Here is a 13,710-nt window from a genome sequence, read left to right as displayed (position 1 = left end):
GGGGTCAGACGGGGTGGGGCATGGATGGGACAGGGGTGGGGTCGGGGTCAGGCAGGGCGGGGCATGGATGGGACAGGGGCGGGGTCGGGGTCAGGCAGGGCGGGGCATGGATGGGACAGGGGCGGGGTCGGGGTCAGGCAGGGCGGGGCGGGGCGGGGCAGGGAGTATCTACTCGCTGGGGATGCTCTGCAGGTAGGTGAGGATGTGCTGAATCTTCACCAGCCGCTCCCGCAGGGACATCATGGAGAGCACGCTCAGCTGGTAGCGAGGGTCCACAGGCAGCACCGCCAGCAGCCACCAGCAGCAGGCCGGTCCGTTCGGAGTGGCCTGCAGAGGCGACACAACACCCCGTAACACACCTGTAACATGCCTGTAACACGCCTGTAACACACATGCAACACCTCCATAACAGCCCTGTAACACCTCTGTAACCCCCATAACACCTCTGTAACACCTCTGTAACACCCCTGTAACTGTTACCAACCAGAAAAAAACAGGGCTGCAAAACCTCCCCATGTGAAATGACACATCTGTGTCCTTAACTCATTTTAGAGCAAAGTCATTCCCCTCGAAAGCACAGGCAGCACTGAATCTGTCCCTTCGCCAAAGGCCCCAAAGGGCTCACGCTGCAGATGTAGGGCGATAGCCTCACATCAATCTAATCTATTAACACAACATCGCCAGAACTCCAGCACAATCATTCCCATCAGGACTTTCACCAGACGCCTCTGTGGAGGAGGCGGCGGGGGGGGAGTCATGTATCCAAATGATAAATCCCCCTTTTTATCAGGACTTTGCATTCAGGAAGGGAAGACATTTAGGCATCTCTGATACATCTCTGATACAACCATTCTGCAAGCTTTCTTAGCCTTTTATGACAATAAGCTCAGGCAAAGGTCAGCGGGCTTAAATCTAAATCTCTGTTAAGATTTCTCTCTGTCACCGAGCACAAACATTATTATTGTTACTATGTGTCTTCCGAATTCCCTTATCAAAAATGACATAAGTTACATTGCACATTCTCTTAGAGCAATTACAGTTTGGTACCTTAAGCTCAAAGGCAAAACAGCACTGTTCTTGCCAGAGAGGTGAATCTATAACCTACTGGTTGTGCAGCCTGTTACAACGCCACTACCCCACACTGCAGCCAGCAGATCACCTATTTGGCTGATACCTGACACCGGTTTCGCACCAGCTCACCTGAATGTCGGCCTCTCTCTCTGGCATGGGTCCAAAGTGCTGCAGGATCTGGCCCCGGAAGCGGTTCTTCAGGTTCTGGAACCAGGTGCGAGCCTGTTCATACACCTGATCGTGCAGCTCCTGGAGTTTGGACAGCTCCTCAGCATCGTCCACCTGACACAGAAACAGCAGAGTGCGCATTTCAGCATGGTGTACTTTCAGAATAACGCATTGGAAAAATTCATAATTAAATACACAGGGCTTAAAAATATACAAAACAGGAGCGAAACCACCCACTTCTGCCAAGTCACACCGAGTTAATTTGCACAGAAATCCAGTAGCGTTTAATCTTTTTATTTCTTTTCAGTAAATTACAAATACTACATTTTGATGCAGTATTTTACTAATTCAGGGCAAGCCGAGTACCCATCTCAAGTTTAACAGCAGAGGACCTGCCGGACACTCCGAAACCCCGCCTCACCGCTGCCCCCAGAGGACAGCCCTGGGTCTGCGCTCACCCGCACATCCTCCAGGTACTGGATGTCGGCGATGCAGTAGCCGTCCTTCATGCTGCGGGACAGCACCCGAAACCGCTTCCCCCCAACCGTGTCCACCACCGAGCGGCCGTCCGGCAGGAAGTGCAGGCTGCGGATCTGCAGCATGCAGCCGTAATCCGCAAACCTGCAGCAGACACAGGCGTGAGACACACTCACACACACACACACACACAGCCGTAATCCGCAAACCTGCAGCAGACACAGGCGTGAGACACACTCACACACACACACACACACAGCCGTAATCCGCAAACCTGCAGCAGACACAGGCGTGAGACACACTCACACACACACACACACACAGCCGTAATCCGCAAACCTGCAGCAGACACAGGCGTGAGACACACTCACACGCTCATACACACACAGCCGTAATCCGCAAACCTGCAGCAGACACAGGCGTGAGACACACTCACACACTCATACACACACACACACACACACACACACACACCATACACACACACACACCATACACACACACACACACACACACCATACACACACACCCCATACACACACCACACACACACATACACACACACACACACACACACACCATACACACACACACACCATACACACTCATACACACACACACCCCATACACACACCACACACACACATACACACACACACACACACACACACCATACACACACACACCATACACACTCATACACACACACACCCCATACACACACCACACACACACATACACACCATACACACACACACCATACACACTCATACACACACACACACACTCATACACACACACACACACCATACACACTCATACACACACACACACTCACACTCACATACACACTCACACCATACACACACACACACCCCATACACACTCATACACACACACACACACACACACCATACACACTCATACACACACACCCCATACACACACACCATACACACACACACACACTCACACACACACACCATACACACACACACCACACACACCATACACACACACACACACACCATACACACACACACACACACACACACACACACACACACACACACACACACACACACTCACACACCCACACGCACACTCACACACACTCACACACCCACACTCTCTCCAGGCTCAAAGTCAGAGCTCAGAGTCTGAGGGGCGGGGCCGGGGGCAGCAGGCGTACCCTTTGCGCGGGTCGTTGGCGCACATGCCGAACTGCTTGGTGCCGGTCTCCATGCACCGGCGGATCATGAGGCGGTACCGGGGCTCGAACACGTGCAGGGGGCACGGCACCGTGGGGTACGCCATGGTGCACACGAAGATCGGGACGCTCTTCGTCAAGCTGGAGACAGGAACGTAAACACAGACTGCGTCAGAGAGAAACACCTCAGAGCCCCCACCTGTCCCAGCTCACAATCGCCAGACAGACAATTCAGAATTCAGAACCAACTGGTGCATTTCGGTAGCGGAGAAGAGTGGCACTCACAGTTTTGAGCCCCCTAGTGGCCGTTTACGGAAGCACAGTTTTGAGTCCCACACAAGAGAATCAAATTCAAATCATCATTTCATAAATGCAACCCCCCCCCCCCAAGCCCCCTCAGAGAAGCTGAGGTGAAGTTCATTAAAAGCATCTAAACCCCCTTTAAACTCATGTCCAGCTCCACCATAACGTTCTAAACGGTTAACAGTTAATAACAACAGCCGCTGGGTTCTGTGGGAGTGTGCTGTGCAGGTAATGTGAGTGACAGTGATCTCTCGGCTGCACCCCGGCCCGGTTCTGGTGAAGGGCGTGCGGAGATGCTCACTCCGAGAGCTCCTTCGTCTCCTCCGTGTGGCTCTTCTGCCTCTCCAAGTGCTCTTCGGTCAAATACTGCTTCATCACATTCTCCAGCACGGACGTGACGTTGTACTTCCGAGATGCTAGGTACTGCAACGACACATAGGTATGGACTCAGCACTGGAGCAAGTCCAGTCATCAACAGCCATGAGGCCCTGTGAAGGACTGCATTTAAAAACAATGAGACCATACAGGCCGAATACACACTCATAGCTAGAGGACTTCTGTTTCAGTTATCAATAAGGACCATGGGGTTTCAGACAGTGCTCATTCTTACGGGAGGTACTTAGCTACAATACAGCTAAGATTTGGACATTGGAGATTTTTTTATCATATTTTGCCTGCTGTACTACCCATTGCACAACCACTAAAATCATACTCGTTCTCTCTACATTCAGTTGGAATTAAACTGTTACCCCACCTCTACATAATACTGAATTTCCACAACGAAAGGTCGAGGGACAGTCAGGAGACGGTCAGGGGACAGTCAGGAGACGGTCAGGGTACGGTCAGGGGACAGTCAGGGTGCGGTCAGGGTGCGGTCAGGGTGCGGTCACAGGGCGGTTACAGGGCGGTTACAGGGCGGTCACAGGGCAGTCACAGGGCGGTCACAGGGCGGTCACAGGGCGGTCACAGGGCGGTCAGGACTCACCACTTTGAGGCTTTCCTTGCAGAGAGGACACTGCGGGGTGTGATCCAGGCAGCGCTCCAGACAGCTTTTACAGAAGGTGTGTCCGCAGGGCGTGGTCACGGGTTCATAGAATAACCTGGGGGGGGGGGGGGGGTTCCCGAGTTAAGAGGACACAAAAATAGCCACATTTCTCTCAGATAAAAACATGTCAGAAAGCGCACACACACACACACACACAGCAGTTAAACGTGGATACACTCTCTTACACACACACACACACACTGTGTCCTCACCTCATACAGAGGGAGCACTCAAAGTCGTTGGCCTCCAGCAATTCCACAGGAATGGTTCTGGAAGGCACGCTGGTGTGTTTGGCGGCTACCCCGGCTTCTGCACCAGACAAAGGGAGGGACAGCACAGCATTCTCATCGACCTCAGCCCTAACTGCACCCTTATTTCGCTAACTCACCCACCTCCGTCACGCCCCACAAACGACCATTCTTCTGTGGGAGGAGCTGTGAGTAGGGAAAGGGACTGTGGGAGGAGCTAACAGCAGGGGAGGGGTATGTAGGAGGAGCTATGACCAAGGGAATAACTGGCTGTGGGTAGGTTGCTCTGTGGGAGGAGCTAAGAACATGGAGGAAGAGGCTATGTGGGGGGAGCAACCAGCAGGGAGGGAGGAGGACTGGAGCTAGGTCACTGTGGGGGTGGGGGGAGCTGGGGGCGTGGTGTGGGTTCGGGAGGGTGTGGCTCACCTCCTTGCTTCTTGTGTTTGTTTCCCTGGCTGTGGATCAGGGAGGATCCGGCCTCCGAGGCAGAGAGCTTCCTCTTCAGCAGCGTCCCTTTCTCCTGGTCGCCCAGCTGGGGGGCGGAGCACACCCTCTTCAGGCCCTCCTCGCCCCCCGCCGCCCCGCCCGGGGGCCCGTGGGTCCGCAGCGACTGCGCCCGGCTCAGACCGGGCCGCTCCAGGCTCTCGGACCGGCTCGGGGCGCCTCGTTTCTGAGGGAACACACAACCAAAGTGCACTCAGCTGCTACCGTCACACCGCGGCGCCTGAGAGGCCCCAGCAGGCCACACCTTGCACTAAGGGCCTTCACCTCAGTGTTGCATGTTACGTTTATGTGAACACTTCACAGTGTGGTACAGAGGAGCAGGGCCCGTCATCAGAAGGCTGCTCCCTAGGTGGACAACCTCTGTTGTTCACTTGGGGGAGGGATTAAACCCAAAATGCCTCTGTAAACAGCTAGCTCCTGGAATGACTGATGTGTAAACTGCTCCGGATAAGACCATCTGCTAAGCAACTGTACTGTAACACTGTTCCTGATGTTTCTCTGTTTGAAAGGATAGGTACCTTTTTGATTATCCATCTTCATTGACAACTGTAAAGAAACCTCCAAATTATTCATCAGAACAGGCCTAGGTGCTACGGAACATAAATAAGCAATTCTATCGATCTGGAGAGCCATTCTAAAGACAATTCTCTGAATGGGATAAAACATCACTGAACCATTCCTACAACCACTTTGCCCTCAACATGGCAACCCAGCCTCATTCCTGGAAGGCCATGATCCAGTGGGCTTTCAAGCTCTCTGTAAACTCAGAACTGTTCTCAGAACAGGGCTATGATGAGAACCAGACTCAGCTAAGCCCCCTGATGAAAGGACTTTGGCAGCTCTGTGTCTGGCAACAGCAAAAGCCTGAAGACACAGCCGCCCTCCAGGACCAACTCTAGCTAACCCACCCCCTGCTTCATTACCATAGGACCTCCCTCTAAATCAAAAACAGCCAATCGCATCAGCAGGGCAGAGAGGGGAGGGAGGGGTACCTCCTCTGGGTCTGGGCGGGGTGGGGCCGGGGCAGTCTGGGCGTCGGCCACCAGGGTCTTGCTGCGCAAGTGGTGGGAGGTGCTCTGGGCCGTCTCCCGAAGGCCCACCTTGACGTTTTCAGCAGCAGGCGAGAGCAGCTCGTGGAAGATCTGCAGGCAGAGGGGGCACGGGTGAGCGGGGTGGGGTTCCCCTAAACAATCTCCTGCAGTTTGGTCTGTCATGAGTGCCAGAGGGCAGGGGTGGAGGGTTTCCAAGGGTGAGCCGAAAATCAGCCATCAAAGATCAGAGATGACACAGAGGGAATCGCCAGCAGAAATCAGCCAGGAAAGACACAGGATTGACTCACTGCTGACCCAGAACCTGCTAATGCTCATCAGTTTATTAAAACTGACTTTGTTGGCTGCTGGTTGGCATTTTCACTGTCATAACATAATATGTCATAATATTTTTTTAAAAAATCACTATAGTAACTTGTTGTAATAACTTTCCAAGATAAAGCAACTTATTAATTCTCTCAGTGTCACACACACTCACTCTCACACTCTCGTTCCCTTTCTCTCTCTCTCACACACACACACACACACACACACACACACACACAGCCAGCCTTGTACACTACCCTTAACTGGAACAAACAGCCTGCACGACACGCCTAGGTTCTCCACAGGATGGGATCTCCTCCAACATCAGAAACCTACCAACCCCACCCCTCCTCTCCAGCTGTAAATAACCTTCTCTACTCCGGGAAAAAAAAAAAACACAGAACTTACACAACCCTTACTCTGCGCTTCGCTTCTGTTTGGATTAACATCATTAACTCGGCAGTCACAAGGACTGCCTCCTTATATAAATGTACATAATTTGATTATGGATGCCACATAATGGTGCATGACACATGAGGTCCGAGGCTTATGAGAGGCTCAGCTAAACTTAGGCGGGGAGGCAGGATTCTTGCTGGCTTTGTTTTCCAGGATGAGAGTCATTTTCCAATTAAGGAGCATGAGAATACATTAACACAGCAGGGCCACACCTTTCAAAAAGGGAGCTCAACAGTTCTACAGAGCCATGCATTTCCACTGAGGAAAAAGCACAGAAAAAAAGAACCGATGTGAGAATTCAACACCACGCAAGCATAAAGGAGCAGATCAGACCTTTTCCACCTCCTTTTTGGCGGGTTTGAAGTCCTCGTCCAGGGCCAGGCAGTGGAGGTACACCTGCAAGGCCTCGTCCACCTGGCCCATCTCCTTCAGGACCCCGGCTTTCAGGAAGTAAGCCTGCAGGGGAGAGGTCACGGTCAGGGGGAACGCAGAGCTTGACCATCTGGCTCGGCATGGCCACATTCACCAAACTGTCCAAGTGTCACTCAGGTAACTCCTGCAAGGTGACAGCTTCTAAGCGCTAGGAAGGTTGGGCTGTAGTACGCCAGTTGCAGCCGGAGAACGAGCTCTCTAAAGGCAATGCTCCAGGATAAGAATTAACTCTATAGAATGAGAATAAACTCTGTGGTATGGTATGATACTGAACTTAATAGGCAGAGAATGAACTTACAGAGTTTCAAACTAAGCACTCAGCTTGCAAGTTGCAAAAGCAATACCCATACTAATAAATGGGTCAGTACGGGAACCAAAAACATTTGCAGCTCCAAAGTAAAATACAGGCTAGGAAAAAATTTTGAAAGACCAATAATTCACACAGATAAAACAGAGCCAGCTGCGCAGATATGCCAGTACAAAATGCAGCCTCTGCAACTTTCATGGAACTCTGTACGGAGGTTTGCAGGGTGTATTTGGAATACATGTTGCCATGACGCTGAATCTCAGGGGAGAGAGAGGGGGAAGTGTTTGGACAAACCACAGACAACATCTTAAATTTATCTGGTACAAGTTAAAAAAAATCTTTGGTAACTGGCCATCCGCTCCATAGTTTATAGGCACAGAGGTCTGTGAGTGTGTGTACTGGCACCACCATACACTGTCTCATAACTCCAAGGGCATAGGTCGCACCTGTTCGCACATTTTTACTACCTATGAGGAAATGTTTTCCATAATCAAAATGCCATATAATCATAAGATTATACTGGCAGCTTCCTCCTTTCTCCTGACCTGTGATGTTCTGACGTGTCGGAAGCACTTTGCGGTAATTCCACTAGGGTGCGCCGCGTTCCGGGGACTCACCTCTGGCCGGTGAGCCGAGCTCACGCACAGCACCTCCAGGTCGCTGAGAGCAGATTGGTACTGCTCGAGTCCGGCGAAGGCCTCAGCTCGGCACGTGCGAGCCAGGGTATCACCGGGATCTGCCAGGGAGAGAGAGAGAGAAGAGAGGGAAGAGGGAAAGAAAGAAGACAGAGACATGAGGTGAGCGGCTCCGTGCCGCATCAGTGAACACGAGCTTACGTAAGCCTCGTCTCTCGTGTTGCACAACGGCCGAGATAGATAGCGGTCATCACCGCTCAGCCGCGCAGTGTATTTACATAAACCTTCCAGTCTGGCTGCAGTTAGGACCACACAGCCCAGCGAGCACCATGGAGACCTCAGCCTGACTGAAATTACACAGAACCGTATTATGGGATGCAGCAGTCACAAGCAGGGCCGTTTCATGCAGCACGGCCCGCGATGCCGTCGAGCGAACTGCGCCGAGCCGTGTGTCAGACAGAGCCATTGCTGACAGGATCTCAGAATCCGTTTCCAGGTAAAAACAAACAAAGTGATGTAACTGCGTGCGACTTCTAGGAAAAGTACAGTCCTGCCACGGTGCGCTGGACTTTCAATAAGGATGAGGGCGTAACTGCAATCAGGAAGGACGCAAATACACGAGGTTACCATGACACTGAAGCGACATGATCACGTTGCCATGACGCTCACAGGATGCTGCTCCATCCTGCCGCAGTCTGTCTCTGGTGCACAGGCGGAGTGCGTTTCCACGTGTTTGATCCCTGACAGGTGCAACGATGGCCGCGCTTGAACAGTTCACTGCCATGGTGGGTGCTCTCAGCTGCACCTGTGAATACCTGATTAGCTGCGTGTGTCCACCTCCAATAGCAGAGCTGAGGACAGTCTCTCAAGAGACAGGAGCCACATGAGGTATAGTTACACCCAAAGTGTACACTGCACTCCTGAGAATTTCAGTATTCTCAGTATTTTAATATTCTTAGTATTCAGTTTCTAACAAGCACAAAGACAACACAGTACACTAACTGTCACTTGTTATTAGTGGAAAATATTCAAATTTCCCCTAGTATGCAACATATCTATAATACTTCCTGTACATGATCTAAATTTCTACTGTGTATTACTATGCACTTGTAACACCTGGCAAAAATAATACAACTTATGAGCCGCAGGGCGTGTCAGACCAGCGGAAGAGATTCACGCCCAATCACAGTGCTGGAATCCACAGCCTCACAGATGACCTACATCCAGAGGCCCTATGTCATCAGTCTGCTTCCCGCTGACCTGCCTTAACCTGTCTGCCTGTTTGACGCGACCTAACACAGCAGCCTGGATCTGGAGCCTAATCACCACGCTGAGGATACCCTGACGTTTGTGTGGATGTGGTTCCCGTTTCTGGGTGCCTAAAGGACTATCACGAATGGTGCTGAGTACATACCAATATGAGGCTCACCATATAAGGTAAAATATGCACCCTTCTTCCAGGACAGGACATTGACCATGTGTTAAGATGGCAATGCTTCCTCACCAGGTATATGCACTCAGATCCACATGTCCTGTCTGTGGCATTCCTCACGTGACAAATATGTCACCTGCGTCACTCACCTAGACTCCAGGTGAAACTACAGTCATATCCAGGGCTGGCCGACATGCTGTGAGCCAGGGTGAGTGATGTGGAAACACATCTGTCCTGTCTCAGGTACAGCTGACCTACAGCTATGAAGAACCAGTGGAAATGTTGCTGGTACCAAAGACCAGTGCAGAAACCCTTGGTACAGTTAACTTATAGCTACCACAGATCAGTGGAAAACCCCTGGTAGGCTGGAGGTTCAGTTTAGTTCGGTCAGTAGAGACACCTGTGGGTCACCTCAGGCATAGCTGCCCTACAGCAGCTTTTCTGATAAAGGAAGGACAATCCCTCACGCCTGACTTGGGCTTTTCATTACGGGAATACAGGCTTATTCAGGTAATGATTACCGGAATAAGGTGACATGTTAATACCAAAATATTGCTGTGCAAGCAAACAAAGTCAATGGTAACAACTGCTATCATACCCCTTATCAGTGTATATGGGGCAGGGTCTCTGCCAAGTCCTACTGTGTGTCTGTGTCTCTGCTTAAGCTGTCAGCAACTCTGGACTTTTATTCATGCAAGTCATGCAACACAATGATGTACAAGAGAAGGCAGAGCTTACTTAAAACTGTCCAAAAAAACTGCATTCCCCTCTTAATTCATCTGATTATGTCAGATGCTGTATCATTTTTGTAATCGCTCATTTTCCCTCTCAGTGTCAGCGACGTAACAGGTTAGGGTGTAGTTGAGTAGGATGATTCAACTCGGCTGAAAACAAAGGCATTACAGCATCCACATGACAGGAAGGGAGAGTATCATGGTATCCCCAGCTCTGGGGGCTGACACTGTGCTGAGACACTGTGGTCAGGGGATCATTCCTCTACCAGGAAGACTGCAGATTGCCCTCCACGGTACGACAGGAGTGTCACACCCCTGAGCAAGGTCTGCCACCTGAACTGAGTCAGTAAGTAACCAGCTGCACACTGTGGAAAAAAGTCCGCTAAGTAGACCATTCACTGGCAAGCCAACTGTTAACTAAATCGCATAAAGAAGAAAAATCAGACAGACTCTCAAGAAATCTGATATCAGGGATGTTATGGCTACAGAGCAGCCGCTTTACCTGCGTTTCTCAGCTGTGGACGTGCATTTGGAATTAAAGCACAGAACGAGAGAGGTATCACTAGGTTTGTCATGTCTCCAAAGGTATGAGCAGCAAACTGTCCTCCTCTCAGGCCTGACAAAAAGATGCCTCAGCTTCACTCTGAGCCCTGCTTTTTCTGAATCCCTCTACAGGAAGGGGAGAGAGCCAATCTTCTCACCAAATATTTAGTTGCACAGGAAAACATTATTTATACGGCACTGGCCTTCAACAAATGCAATGAGTAAGATAAAGTAACAACTCCGACTTTAAATAATACCTTGTGTGTCACAAATGAGTCGTGTGTACCTCGTTTCTCATTTAGGAATTTAACTTCTTTGAAGGTGCACACACTAATTACACTACGACATTACACTGTTGTCATTTAGCAGACACTCTTACGCTGAGCGACTTACATAGGTTACAATTTCATTCATTTGCACAGCTGCATAGTTAGGAGGCAGCTGTGGGTTAGGCATCTTGATCAAGGATACAGCAGCAGCGCCCCCAGTAGGGAATCGAACCAGCAACCTCTGGGTTAGGAGCACTGTCCCTTTGCCCCTTACCACTATGCTACATCCCTATGATTAACTAAACACTGCTGTGGAAAAAAAAAAAAAAAAACGACAACTGTGGACACCCCCTGGAGGTTACAAAACGCGTACAGTGACCTCCCTTACACAATCCGCTCCTTGTGCGCATGTCTCTTCGTTACACAACGGGGTCACAGTCGGGTGAGGCGACATGCGCTGACAGCGGGACTGTTTAGTAACGCTATGATCGCCGCTGCCCCCCTGCAGTAAAATGTTGGTCAGTAGAACTGGAGGATTTTTCACTGCTGAGAAGAACATGGCAAACCAGGAAGCTACAACTACCTGGCTGCCCAAAAGTTTTAATGCAAGAAAGTTAGTTCTGAAATCCTCTCCCACAGCTACCTAGCTAGACGAAGTGGTTACCGTGCAGTATAACGCTAGCTGGTTAGCTAGCATAGCTAACATAAGATAGATGAATATCAGATGACACGGAGGTAAAGCGCTAAAAATCCTCACCTGACTCCAGCGCATTATTGGCTAGCGTTGCAGCCTCCTCGAATCGTTTTTGCTTGGACAGATCTTCAATGTCCGCGGCTGTTTTACACCTTTTGGTGTCATCGGGAAACCACTTCTCTAACAGGCTACAGAGAATCACGTTTGGTCTCAGTCCCCCGGGCGAGTCTGCAAGCTCCTCATTGCAAAGCTTGCATCTGGTGAACAGATCGCGTTGTAAACATCTTTTGCAGTAGGAGTGTCCGCATGCAACTGTCACAGCTTCGCCAAGGAATCTGTGACAAGCCGGACAACTGAACGCATCAGCGGTGCTGGGTCTGCCAAAGCCCCGCGTTGCGGCGCTCGCCTGCGCGGCCGCAGCGTCTCCAGCCCTCTTTTTGAAGTTGCGCAGGACGCAATCCAGTAAAGTGCTAAGTTGCTCGGGCCTGACGGACCCGTATCTCAGAGCGGTTGAAAACGCATCGAGGGCTTCCTTAAGACGGTTTTCCGACGCCAGTGCATCAGCTCTTTGCAAAATGAGTCTCTGATGGTCTACGGTGTCGTCTTCCCATTCGCTGTCCAGACTGGGAGCGATGAAGAATCCGGCTTTCTCCTCCAGAATCTCCTCAGCATCGGAATTTGGGACAGACATGCTTTCGGTGACACAGTGCAGTGTCTGGTATTTCTACTCACGATTTGTGAAACATTTCGGTTCAGTGTGCGTTGGCCCAGCAACACACATTTTTGAGCACCCAGAAGAACTTACTAGACAGCGGCTGTACCCCTTCCCCACACCCGTGGGTTATATAAAGCAGCATCACGTGACCCGCGATTCTGCGCTCTGATTGGCTAACGGAGCGCGATTACAAAACGTGCGTTTCGAAGTTTCGTAACTACAGTATTGGAGTTGATGCGCTGAAATGACTACTACCCTACCACATAGCGGTACTTCCTCGCTCTTTATTTTTGTTCAGTCCAAATGTATATAATTACAGTAACTGTTCAAACTTTTGAAACGTTAGAAGGAAAGGTTCAGGGAGATGATACGATCCGGACGCAGCCAGCGCGAATGGTATCGCTGCCTGGAAGCGCTTACTTAATTGTTACAAAAATGCTTACATCACCAGCCATATGATGTGTATAGAATCGCATAGCGACACGGTTCGCTAAATTCAAAAGCAGGGGACATAGAAATGGTCCCGTAGGTGTTTCGGTGAAGTGTGAAAAGGATTCGATGATTTAATTTTACTTTATCTGGTCTTAGAACAGTCTTATATGACTGGTAAATATCATGAGTTAGTATGCAGACTAGTCTTAAAACCTTGTTATTGCACTTTATGTATGTTTACATACTTATTTAAAGCAGCTTGGCCTACATGTTAATGTATAAAAGGTGCTGTATAAAGTTTATTAATATTACTATTACATTTTTCTTATCAAAGATAGGTTTTTTAGTTTTTGAGAGACGATTTTAATCAAAATTACAGGTCCTGTAATGACACAGAGAGAAAACTTCTAAAGGTGGTGTAGGTGTGGGAGAGAGAACTGATACAGCACAACACGGATAACTTAAGAAGCCCTGCTAATCAGTAAGAGTCCAGCAGTCACAAATTTACGCAGGTATTTGTGAGCAGGTGTGATTTGTTCAGGCCTGTCAAAGAACAAGGATTTCCAGGAACCATTCTTAGGAAAGGTCACCTACTTTCCACGTACCGTCTTATCTTGGCTTGGCCCACATGGTTCGTCTTATCTCCAGGACTGATGTGATGTGGAAGCTGGTACCATGCG

The 13,710-nt window shown here is 50.0% G+C and overlaps 1 protein-coding gene across 1 annotated transcript; it reads right to left on the bottom strand.

Annotated features, from left to right (window-relative positions):
* Positions 1 to 132: 132 nt before the first annotated feature.
* LOC118769983 (LON peptidase N-terminal domain and RING finger protein 1-like) lies at positions 133 to 13,123 on the bottom strand. The gene is made up of 12 exons (XM_036517420.1): positions 11,947 to 13,123; positions 8,194 to 8,312; positions 7,171 to 7,293; positions 6,019 to 6,168; positions 4,949 to 5,192; positions 4,487 to 4,583; positions 4,215 to 4,329; positions 3,531 to 3,652; positions 2,909 to 3,067; positions 1,698 to 1,860; positions 1,201 to 1,353; positions 133 to 327 (listed from the first exon to the last, which is right to left on the bottom strand). Exons 1-12 carry the CDS (start codon positions 12,572 to 12,574, stop codon positions 169 to 171), a joined length of 2,232 nt encoding a protein of 743 aa, XP_036373313.1. The 5' UTR covers positions 12,575 to 13,123; the 3' UTR covers positions 133 to 168.
* Positions 13,124 to 13,710: the final 587 nt, after the last annotated feature.

The sequence above is a fragment of the Megalops cyprinoides genome, chromosome 22 (genome assembly GCF_013368585.1).
Source record: "Megalops cyprinoides isolate fMegCyp1 chromosome 22, fMegCyp1.pri, whole genome shotgun sequence".
Classification (NCBI taxonomy): Eukaryota; Metazoa; Chordata; class Actinopteri; order Elopiformes; family Megalopidae; genus Megalops; species Megalops cyprinoides.
This window is presented reverse-complemented; position numbering and strand designations above follow the sequence as displayed.